Source organism: Myotis daubentonii, chromosome 8 (genome assembly GCF_963259705.1).
Source record: "Myotis daubentonii chromosome 8, mMyoDau2.1, whole genome shotgun sequence".
NCBI classification, from domain to species: Eukaryota; Metazoa; Chordata; class Mammalia; order Chiroptera; family Vespertilionidae; genus Myotis; species Myotis daubentonii.
This window is the reverse complement of record NC_081847.1, coordinates 50,209,724-50,222,203: the sequence shown is the minus strand read 5'-3', so window position 1 is coordinate 50,222,203 and position 12,480 is coordinate 50,209,724. Positions and strand designations below refer to the sequence as shown.

The 12,480-nt window shown below is 37.1% G+C and overlaps 1 protein-coding gene across 5 annotated transcripts in view; it reads left to right on the top strand.

Annotated features, from left to right (window-relative positions):
• RTTN (rotatin) overlaps positions 1–12,480 on the top strand; it is a 113,520-nt gene that overhangs the window by 62,194 nt on the left and 38,846 nt on the right. For all 5 annotated transcript variants that reach the window (XR_009454118.1, XM_059706353.1, XM_059706355.1 and 2 more), the window contains 4 exons: positions 896–1,054; positions 2,184–2,255; positions 5,752–5,941; positions 7,806–7,897. Coding sequence is in view for 4 of the 5 variants with exons in the window: in XM_059706353.1 (XP_059562336.1) it covers positions 896–1,054; positions 2,184–2,255; positions 5,752–5,941; positions 7,806–7,897 (513 nt within the window). In the remaining variant the exon portion in view is untranslated. The remainder of the gene's footprint in view (positions 1–895; positions 1,055–2,183; positions 2,256–5,751; positions 5,942–7,805; positions 7,898–12,480) is intronic.

Here is a 12,480-nt window from a genome sequence, read left to right as displayed (position 1 = left end):
CAGTTTCTCCCATGAACTTGTTGCTGGACTATATCATGACTACATTTTTTGTTGTTGCTTTATAGTTATCAGTGCAATCCTATTTTGGGGATCAGAAGTCAGAAATTCACCAAAATGCATAACTTGAGCAGCTGTGGTACTAGGGGAAACCTAGTACACCACATCAATCTTATTTGAAACATTTAAAAAAATTATTTTGGGTAGAATACTAAATGTCTTATAAAAAATAATTTCATTACTTCTTTTTGAAAAGAAGGTTCAAAACAGTTAAAACCATTTATTTGAAAGAGACACTAAGGAAGGTAGAACAAAATAATTGATAGTCTCTTTAAAAATGAGGAAGAGACAGGAATTGGTTCATTAAAGATATGTAAGTGCTCTATGCTTTCCCCAGAAAAAAGTCTTGTGAGTTATATTTTTTTTTCTAATTTATATCTGGTTTTGATTTTTTTGTGACATTTGCTTTTATGTAACTTTCCCCCCGCCCCCATATTATTGCTTTCTTGAATCGTGGAATAGGATTTTATTCATTCATAAGCTTATATAGGGCACTGTTTTCTACCAGTGTCTTTTATAATTTAGGATTGTCAAGACAATATCATAAAAGTATGATATCTTATGTACCAGAAAAATTAAGAATGTATATTAGGGAATCAGATTCTTTGATTTGACAATCTTTTCTTTTAATTTTTTAATTTTTATTTTTTTATCTTTATTGTTGAAAGTATTATAGATGTCCTCCTTTCCCCTGTCTCCCTCATTGAACCCCTCTACCTGGCCCCGACCCCCTCCCCAGGCCTTCACCACCCTATGGTCTGTCCATGGGTTGTGCACATATACATATAAGCTCATTGGTTAATCTCCTCCTGCCTCCCCCCTTCCGTATCTTGAACAGGTGAGGTTCACTTCTCTGGGATTAGGATCCGCACTGACCACCCTAGAAACTGGCTGTGTGGCCTTGGCCAACAGCTGTCAGAACATTTCTGGTGGGCTCTGGGGAACTGTGGTGAACATTCTTCTGGACCAGTCAGAATGCAGCATGGTGCGCCGGGAGGTAGGCCTGTCTGTCTAGCACCTCCTCCCCTTTCCCTCAGAAATGAATGTGATGGTCCTGTGATCATACCAACTCCCTATTGAACACGGTGGACTGACCCCTGACCATCATCTCTTATGCCTGCAAAAATCCAAATAAAATGGTAGTAGAGAATGAAAAAAGTATTAATTCACAGTAAATATTGGAGTCCCTTAATCTGATAAGGTCAAGGCAGAATTTGGTATGTTTTAATAAACTCTTTTATTTTATTATACATTGGAAAGGTTTACAGGAAAAAATACTTTTATGTCACCTAAGTGTTTATGGGTCGCTAATGTTTGTAAACTTTAGTTAAGGAGCCATCTAAATACTAGGTAGTATTTATCATAACGTGTAAGAGGAAAAGTAAACTTTATTTTAATTCTTCCAAATAGTTTGTGGATTTTTTCCTTTCTCCTATTATTAAAATGATGATTGATGCAAATAGTTTAAAAACAGTAATCAAATCCTGCTTCGGGCAGATAAAAAACACAGCAGCTCCTGGGTTCACCCTTACTTGGCCTGTTCCTAGTTACAAATCCAAAGGCTGTGCTTGCTCTTTAATGGAATGTTAAAAACGGTAGTGTCCTCTTGATTGACCAACTTTAAAGATTATCTCTTGCCTTCCAGTTAAAGATGGTTGCAAATTTCATTCTTTGGATCCCCTCTGTTACTCTTGTTAAGTTAGCAAATTTTATTGAGAGGATCTCCTATGAGAAAGGGGAAAAGACAGGGTGAGAGGTGTGTGTATGTGTGTGTGTTGTGTGTGTGTGTACATAGGTGCATTTAGTCTGTAGGGGATAATAGAAACATGAAAATATATTTCCTAAATGCTACCGCAACAGTTTATATTTTACAGATTACTTTTTTGAAAAAATAAAATTCTGAGATGGAGGAAAATATGTTTCCCAATGAAATCATTTCATCCACTGTTAGGTCATCATCTAACAGGAATGCAGTTTGATGTTTCTCATAATGTTTGTGTGTATGACCTGTTGACATGTGCAGTTGACTCATGATACGTGTTTTTGTTACTAAATTTCGATATGTTGGTTATTTCAGAGGTGGCAACAAGATGGCAGTATTGACTTCTTTTTTTTTTTAATTTCAGGCTGCCTTTATTCTTCAGAATCTCCTTGTAATTCCAATGCCATCAGTAATTGTAAAGGATTATACTTGGCAGGTGGGTGACTTTAAACAATGGTCTACCTAGTAGATAGTTGAGATTAATTGATGTTAAAGTTTCAGCATATATATATTTCATTACTGATGAATTTTCATACAAGGCAACAGGATCTCTTAAAAGAAAATGTAGAAATTTTCCTAATGCTTGGTCAGATTTATAAATTCTGCTCTGTAGTGGTAATTTTATTATTATTTTTTCATCCTCACCGGAGGATATGTTTTTACTGACTTGACAGGGGGGCGGGGTGGGGGTGAAGGGGAGGGAGGGGGAGGGGGAGGAAGGGAGGAAGAGAGAGAAAGAGAGAGAGAGAGAAATCAATTGATCAGTTGCCTCGTGTATGTGCTCTGACAGGGAATTGAACCTGCAACCTTTTGGTGACACTTCAACCAGCTGAACCACCCACTAGGGCTGCAGTGGTAAAGTAATTTTAAACAGAAATAAGAGCTCACATGGTGTTTATTATGCACGTGTTACACAAGTCGTCATGTCTATTTGGCTTCTTTATCTAAAATAGTTGCTGAATGTTTAGCATTTGTGACCTAAGCATTTTTGAGGAGTGCAGCCTACTTAGTTGCTGTAATACTCTTTAAATAGGTGTGCCTATTCTCTCATGATTAGATTCAGGTTCCGTAGTTTTACAGAGAAGCCATGGAAGTACGTGTTCTCAGTGCAGTGTATCAGGGGACCTGCTTTCTCTGACCCATTACTGGGCATGCTAACTTTACTCACTTGGTTGAGGTAAAGTCCCCTGTGTTATTCATTGTGGAGTTATGGGAGATACTTTGAGACTGTATAAATGTTCATTTCTCATCAATTTTCTTTCATTAGTTTTAACTTTTTTCCACTCGAGATTCTTGTCTAAAGCAGTTGTTACAGAATGATTGCCAAATGGTGATTTTCTAATTCCATCATTTCTTCTACATTTATTACATTTTTCTCTAAGGAAGAGCTTTCCTTTGTTCCCCATTTATTTTTTTATTCACTTCTTTTTTTTATTTACACCAGTCCGAACTTCAGGAAACTTAGTTTGTTTCATGGGTTATAATCTGTTTCTGTCATTATTTATTTAGATGTTTAAATTGTTCCAGATTTGTCCAAAAGGAGCCCCTTCACGAAGAGTCTTGTGTCCTTTTCACATGTCTTCAGTAGTCTTCCTCACTTTCTGGTACAGCAAGATGTTCTAGACTTTCCCAGCCCCAGCGTGGAATTAGACATCTGCTCAAAAAGCCTTGATTTCTGTTGATAGAGATGTGGGTTCTAGATAAGCTCATTGTTGGGGGGAGGGGGTGGATGTCATTAGTTCCGTGCATTCTTAGTGGGCACAGCTGTAAACTGTCTGCATACGTGTTTGTGTGTGTTTTAGATAGTGGTGATTTATAGTCATAGTATAGATTATTTTCATATTCAATGTGATAATTATCAGTGCACATTTTTCATTCTTTAATGTATTCATCACAAGTCATGAGTATTGATTTAACAACAATAAGTACTTAGAGAAGCAATATCATCTTAACTATATTCATAATTTATATGTAGTTAAGGTTTTTTTATGTAATTAGGATCATTTTTCCAATTTCTTGATTGCATTATAGCATTTAAAATTTTTCTTATATATCAAAATATTTTTTTTTTCTCCTGGAAAATATTAATTCTCTGTTCACAAATGTAATGTTTATTTTGTTCCCATTTCCTTCTGAATCATAGCTAATGGATATATTAGAACTCTGATGCTAGGAGTAAAATATTTTTGAATATTAATATTATAGCTTATTACATCCTTTAAAATAATATTTTCAAATTAAATATTCTATGACATAATTAATTTTTTTCTTCACAAATTCATTTGTAATGGCACCTAGTGATTTGAAGGGTTTTCTTGCTTTACGTACTGTCCTTCTCCGCTTCCCTGGCAATTCTGCAGATGATCTGGCAGCCCCAGCACTCACCTGAGGGCAGGGCTGGTAAGAATATAGACATCCTGAGTCAGAGCAGTTGGACTGAGCTGATCTCCCCAGTGCGCGGGATGACAGCCCCATCAATTACTGGTGGACCTGTGGAGCGAAGCCTGGCCTGTGCATGAAAGGCTCCATTGTTCTGGCCCTTGTAGCATTAGTCATCGGGAAAGCCTGAGTCAGGCCATCTTTGTGCGTATTCTGGGCTTGGCTTCACTGCCTGAGCAAAGCTCTGTTGTTAATATGCTATTGCCACTAGGAAGCTTGGGCCTGTGGAGATTCAGGCTTAATGTGTAGTTAAACTAAATCAAATGAAAAATGAATAATGGTTGGGTAATATGTATTTATTTCAGATCATTTGGTTTTCTTTGAGAAGTTAAAAGTATTTTGAATGAATTTACAATGAAATTCACTATATCTCTCCATTCACAGAGACAGCTTTGTCTCCTACTGATTTTAATTCTTCAGCATGTTTGCAATAATGTTTGTTCCTGTGCTGTGTCGACACATAGAATTTAGCTCATTTAAACAATATCCTCCAATATAGTTCTATTACCTCCTTACTTTCTCCACTGGTCGCCTGCTGTTTCTGGTCCTGTTATCTATGGATCCCGTCTCTTGGCTCCATTTAGAAGGCAAGAGGATGTGGCTAAGATGTTCCTATCCTTTTATTAGTAGCTTCTCCCCACTTCTGCTAATCTTTGCCAGTTTTATCTTTACTTTTACTTTGTGAAGGCTGGTTGCATTTACATTCTCTTCTGCAGCCTCCTTTTATCTATGTAGGTTGATTCTAAAAAGTGAAAACCAGTAATTCGCTACAGATCCACTTAATTGGGCTGTGGTTACACTTTCTAATCTCTGCTTCCAGGACCATGACCACTCTGGCCTGTGTGTGTGTGATTAAAAAATTTTATTTGGGTGATTTTTTCCAAACCTTAACATTTTTATTTATTTATTTCTTGCACTGTGAGTTTATATCATATCTCAAGTTTTTCTAAGCTGTTAATCATCCTTTTTCTTTAGTTATAATTTCCTGGTGGGAAGTGTGCGTCGGTGCCTGTGGCTGTTCCCCTTGGCAGGGTTAGTTCAGCGGAAAGGAAAGTGGCAGACAGCTTTCACTGTGAATATTGAGGGGCCATGTATTTTATCTAGCTTATTCATAGGTATGAAGACTAATTGTGAATGTAATTACTTGGACCACATTATTTCTGATATTTTAATACTTACTGTTTTGTGTAGGTTGTAAAGTAGCTTTTTGAGTTTATGGCTCAAGTACATAATTACTTGATTAAAGTTGCACCATTTTATAGAAGAATTTTAAATAAAATGGGCCCTCAAGAGATGGAGTGGAGCCTCTGCCTTCAGTGGATCATTAGGCCGCAAAGACCTAGAGTGCTGGGAAATAATGCCCTCAGTCTGCTGCACAGGACAGGCAGGGGAGAGGCCAGGTCGCACCTGGGGAGTGTAGGGAGACAGTGAGTCTTTTTGATGAAATCATGTGATAATTCACTGTCTCTCTTTCTCTCCCTCTTTTCCTCCAGGGCCCCTGTGTCCATGATGAGGACTCTGGTCTGTCGCTAGTAGGAAAGCCCGCGCTGCAGGCTCTCTTGTATCACTGCCATTTCTATGAACATTTGCATCAGATGGTGAAACATTGTTACCTGGGACTGTATACCTTTTATTCAAGTTGTTCTGCTCCTAATGGAACTACAGAAAGCAGTGATTTAAACGGTAGGTACATTATATTTAAACTAGTGGCCCGGTGCACAAAATTCGTGCATGGCTGGAGGTGGGAGTGTCCCTCAGCCCAGCCTGCACCCTCTACAATCTGGGACCCCTTGAGGGATGTCTGACAGCCCTCTCGCAATCTGGGACCACTGGCTCCTAACCGCTCACCTGCCTGCCTGCCTGATTGCCCCTAACCACTCTGCCTGCCGGACTAATCACCCCCAATTGCTGCCCCCCCCCCCCCCCGTCTGCTTGCTCCCAACTGCCCTCCCTGCTGGTCTGCTCGCCCCCAACTGCCCCCCCTGCCAGCCTGCTCACCCCCAACTGCCCTCCCCTGCTGGCCTGCTCTCCCCTAACTGCCCTCACCTACAGGCCTGGTTGCCCCTAACTGCCCTCCCCTGCTGGCCTGGTCCCCCTAACTGCCCTCCCCTGCAGGCCATCTTGTGGTGGTTATCTTTGACCACATGGGAGCAGCCACCTTGTGCGAGGGCATGATGGTCAATTTGCATATTACCTCTTTATTATATAGGATTTTTATAAAATGTAACACCTTTTAAACTGTTAAAGACCAGTGTATTATAAGATATTTGAAAAATAATGCCAAGTACACAGGAAAAATTGGTTTTTTCCTCTGGTCCCACTATCTAGATATTTCCTTTGTTGCGTTAGAGTGTATTTTCCTCCAGGCATCTTCCTCTCTATAGCTTTTGTTTGTTTTATATAATTGTATTCATATCTTATGTACATTTTTGTATCCCCTTCTTTCACTAAACATTGCCTAAGCATTTTTTCTACATTATAAATACTTCATAGAAACCATTTCTGAAATTATATAAATGTTTCATAAGTTTTCATACCCTTCAGCAAAGTTTTATACTTTCCTCTACTATTCTCTTGAACTTTGGAAAAGTTCTTCCTAGGCAATCAAGAGTAAGACCTACTAAGTTCTCTATTTTGTTTTGCTAATATAGCAAAAGTTATTTATATTTGGCATGTTACTCATTTATCAAACTATCTTGCTGAAGCTTTTTTATTTCTGTTTGTAGATTCTCTTGGAGCATAAGACCTTAGCATGTTGATAATAATTATGTCTTATATTAATTTCTAATGATTTAAAAATAAAAAATTTTAAAATTAATTTTAAAGTAATTTTTAAAAAATTTTGACATAATTTCACACTTACAGAAAAGGTACAAGAATTCCCAAATGTTAACATTTTATTATATTTGCCCTCATGCCATGTGTATGAATAAAATTTACTCATATGCGTACATATGTATGTATTTTTTTTCTGAGACATTTAAGAGTAAATTGGAGACATGAAGTTTCTTTATCATGAAATATTTAAAAGTAAATTTTTAATTCACTTTTCTGCTCATTTCTTGGAAAAATTAAGAGGAAAATTATATTTGATGACATTTTGGACATCCTAAATAAATGTCCATCTCTATTAGGAAAGTGACCCATTTAATTGTTTGGATGTCTTTGGATCTGTGTTACTCAGAGCTTGGCCTTGGAGCCATGCAAATGTAGGGGACCTCCCTGATTTGGGGAATGGACAAATGTTCTGGAATTGGACCCAGGAACTGCTATAACAAGCTCTGTGTGATTCTTATGCACATTACATTTGCAATTTATCAAGACCTGGTGCTCTTGATAAATTGTGTTAGATTAAGCTAAAGCACAGTCAGCTAATTGCATTAAATTTTCTGGAAAACAAGCTTTACATATAAATTAATTAGGCAAATAAAAATTAGGCCAACCTCATATCTTAGTTTTTCACTGGTTTCATGTGATGACTGTTTTTCTGTTAATTGTTACAGAACCCAGTAGACTATTCGTGTTGACTGTTTTCCTGTTGTCACAGGTTTGGATGACTCACTCAAGTTTTGGAGGGCTCCATCTAGAATGTCCCATCAAGACCGAGACCCTAGTTCTCTCTCCACTTCGGAAACAATGGTACTTTCAAAGAATTCATAAGTGCTTCCTTTTGAATCTGTGAAACAATTTGAATTTACATAGTGGAGAGAGAAGCCTGATAGGAATTCTAAGGTTTGCTTGGTTATAACAGCTGCAATTTACTTGAAGTTCTGGCTGAGCAAATCAAGGGGCTGCCTTGCTCATGTCGTACACTGACTATCCTTTTAGATGAGTTTTCATCCTCTTTCCTATCTTTTCTGATTCAACCAAAACTTTAAATTTTTATAATAGTTGTAGAAGAGGTGAACAGATCTTAACTGATTAATAATGCTTGATTACCTTGAAATTTTGCTTAAGACCAAAGCAGTTTGGAGACAGCTGACCCAATTCAAAGATTCCAGTTGGCACTAATGAACACATTTCCACACACATGCATCAGACAGAAGCCTCTCTTGATTATATGAAACTAGAGGCCCGGTGCACGAAAATTTGTGCACTCGGGAGTCCCTCAGCCCGGCCTGTGCCCTCTCGCAGTCCGGGACCCCTTGGGGGATGTTCACCTGCCAGCTTAGGCCCGCTCTCTGGGGAGGGGGCCTAAGCTGCAGTTGGACATCCTTAGCGCTGCCAAGGAGGCAGAAGAGGCTCCCATCACTGCCGCTGCGCTTGCAGCAGTCAGTCTGGCTTGTGGCTGAGCAGAGCTCACCCTGTGGGAGCGCATTGACCCCCAGGGGGCCGATCCTACATTGAGCATCTGCCCCCTGGTGGTCAGTGGGTGTCATAGTGACAGGTCATTCCAAGCTGTTCTGCTGTTAGGGTCGATTTGCATATTGCCCTTTTATTATATAGGATACCTGGAATTTATGTATACCTGCCCTTTTTTTCCCATTCATACATTGCTATATTCTAAAAAGTTTGACACACTAAATATTTATAAATAATAAATGATACTGGTTTTCATTTGTTTTACAAGCACACAGAATCACTTATTCTCCACTGGAAAACAGTATGTTTTATTGTAAAGTGTTTTTGGAACAATTACTGTGTTAGTAGACCCTAGGACAGAAAAGCTTGTCACCTGTGCTTCTAGGAGCACAACAGTATAAGAATAATAGCTATTATACAGGCATTAATAGGAGTCACTTACCACACAGTTTCTCAAGAGACTGGTACTTTTTCCTACAGTTTTAATAGTTTTTTATTTTTTTCTAGACTCAAAAGAGAAGAGTTGGTTTTCAGTGCTAAATTGAACCTTTATTTGGAAAAGTAGAATAATTCCCTGGTTCCACTAGATGTCATGCTTTCCTTTCCAAGCTAGAAATAGTATCTATCTTTGTCTCAATAAGAGAAATAATATGATTAAATGCAAAAAGGAGTTTATTTAGTTCACAGATGGGCAGCATTAATATGTGCTCAAAAGTAATTCTTCTTAGGTTACCCTGTTTGTTTAAAGGGCTATTGACCTAAAAAAATCTGTACATTTTTCAGTTCTTTGCTCATAGTAGGTGTACAGTAAAAAGTAATTGCTCTAGTTAATGTTGGGCTATCTTAGTTATTTTGTAAATATCAAGTTGTATTTATCCTATATAAAAAGACTTAAGTACAAAAAGTGAAAGCAAATCAAACTCTTATATTTCTCAATTTTATAATAACATAAATCTTACAGATTAGTATACTGGATTTTCTGAGAAAAACTTTTGAAATATATTATTTGTTGTAATCAAATAGAAGGACATCTTTTAATGTGAAAGCCTTTAATTTGTTTGTGTTAGGATGCAACATACGTTTTGAGAAATATGTAGCAATAGAATCTGTTTTTTAAAAGAAATTTTATATATAGTCCTATGTTAGATTTATTTTTTGATGTTTCTCAAAAGACTGGTATTATCCATTAGAATTTTTACAGTCAACTCTTTTCTTTCTTTTTTGACTTCCAAACAGAAGAGTTTGGGCATCAGTGGCTTTTTACCAAATTAGGGATTTTTATTCACCGAAGTAGTTTAATTACCCTAATTCTGCTCATCTTACCATGCCCGACATATTCTATCTCTCCCAACAGGAGAAAAATCTGGAGAATTTATTTATTATACCAGTATTACTTTAAACATAAGCTCTCAGTACCTAGACCAACTAAACCTTTCTCAGGCATAAGAAAATTTTAAAATTACAAATTGAAGTATCAGTTGCATGATGGAAATCTTGCCAATAAGCTTATGTGGTTATTTATATAACTGTTTAGTGTATCTCACAGTTTTAACAAAGGATGCAGTTTATTGATTGGTGTTTTGTTTTTCCATTTTGTCTTTCTAAGGAAAGCTCTATGATTGATTTGGGTCAGATCCTTAGATTATACCATAGGGACTTGATGGTGTAATCTAACAGATATTAGTTCAGTTGCTTGGCTCTGGAAGGATTGGAATTTTGTAAATTACACATAGAGTAAGGGGTGTCATTGTCACCTCGGGGGTATTGCCCTTGTAAATAAGCCGGTTCAGAGATGGCTACTGTCTAGCTCAGTGTCCCCATCCCCAGGTAGTAGTTGTTTTTCTTCCTGAGTCACTTTTCTAGTTTTCAGAAGTAACCAAACTAGATAGGTGTTTTTACCTAGTACATACCAGTGTGCTATAACAGCTTTATGACCAAATTTAGTCTTTAAAAAAAACAAGAGAGAATAACGGAAGAACATGAGGATTGTACTACGAGAAAAGATAGGGTACAAGCCTATTCACATTTTCCCCCTTTTTAAAAATTAAATTTATTGGAATGACATTGGTCAACATGAACATATAGGTTTCAGGGGTGGGTTTCTATGTTACAAGATCTGTATATATTGCACTGTGTGCCCACCACCCAAAGTCAACTCTTCTCCTGTCATATTAGGATCTCCTTCTCCCCTGGCGTCCTCCCCTCTCTAGGCAGAGCCAAGAGCTCCCAGCTACAGGGCTGCGTCTGTGGGCCAGCTGAGCTTTCCTCCCTTCCCACCTCTACGTTTATTCCCCACCTTCAATGTGCAGGTCTCTCAGGTGTGCCTCTATATTGAGCAGGGAATTCTTTGTTGAATTATATTTAGTTAACTTGTTGAAATTTCAGGGGGAGAGGCCAGGGAATCTCTTATGCTGCCATTCTCTGACCTAAAGCACCCACTCACAATTTTTAAACACGGGAAAATAGAAGGTATGAGAAGTTTCTAAGGGATTTTAGATAAGGGTTAGCCAAGAGAGCTGAGTCTGTTTTTGGCTATGAAGAGATAATATGTAATAGCTGTGAAGATACAGATAGAAAGATATTTCAGCAGAGTAAAATGGCATGAAACATTAAAATTGGCATTAGAGAATTATGGCTTGACTTTTGTTTGATGGTAATTGAAAGTTATTTCATAGACTGGAGAGCAGGCCAAGGATAAGTACCTCATTTTTGCCATGTTTTAAAAATGTGAGCAGTTTTGTACCCTATCTTTTTTCATACCACAAATCTTCATTTTCTACCTTTGTTATCTTCTAAATTTTTAAAAAATAACCTGTTTAGGCACCAATGCTGCTTTTGATGAAAGAGGATGAAAGCTATTATGAATTCATTTTGACAAATAAAATATGCAACTCCTAAATGAACTTTGAAAAATTTTTAAAGTATCCAGTGAGCTCCTTTGTTTCTGTAAGGCAGAATACCAAGAAACAGTTTTTGAACATTTGATACATTTTCTTCATAAGACAAGAAATTGTTTTTAAACTCAAATTTTACTTTGATATGGTAAATGGCTTTGTGTTTCTTGCTATTTCAGAAAGATTCTCTTAGAATTATAACTGTTTATTTTACAATGAAACATGATTTAGAAATCTTCTATTTATAAGCACATTGATGAAAGATTTTTTTTTTAGTGTTTATAAGCAAAATGTGAGTCTTTTAGCTCTGTAGTTTAAGTAGCATCAGTTTCTCTGCACTGATAGGCTTTCATTGCCTCTGTAATACCAGTGTGGTGATAAGGCTACAAGTAAAACACAGTTTCATTTGTCTTATTATATGGAGGTAAATGCGAAATCTCAGGATGTGTCATGTGGCAGATGTGAAAGTGAGAGAAAGTCTAGATTGTGGTTTTGCATGTAGGCCATTTTAATGACTCAAGTCTAATGAGTTTGCGTGTGTACAAATGCACATACACAAGGTATCTGCTAAGACCCAAACTAAGAGGATTAAGTAGAGATGACTATTGATCCCTCTGGGATCTACTGGGACCCACAAAGTCTCAGTGTTCTTAACTTTTTTATTTCGGTGCTAATCTAAAAAATGTTAATGTGACTACACTGAATGTAAAATAAAACAACACATGCCTGTTTATGAGTTATTTACCTAGACTGAAATTTTTCTAGGTTTATTTTTTAGATAACTTTATGTGTGTAGCTTACATTCTTGGCTACAGCTTCCTATCACTTATTTCTTGTTTTTGTAAAATGTCAAACTTCAAGTGATGAGAGACGATTAAGGTCTTCAAGTTGAATGAGGGAACTTTAAAAACTGTATATTAATTTCATCTACCATTTTCTTCCAATTTATGTTTTTTGTATTATCAGAAATTGTGAATGAATATAACCTTGGTTTTTGCTTTCATTCTATTTTATATATTAAGTCTA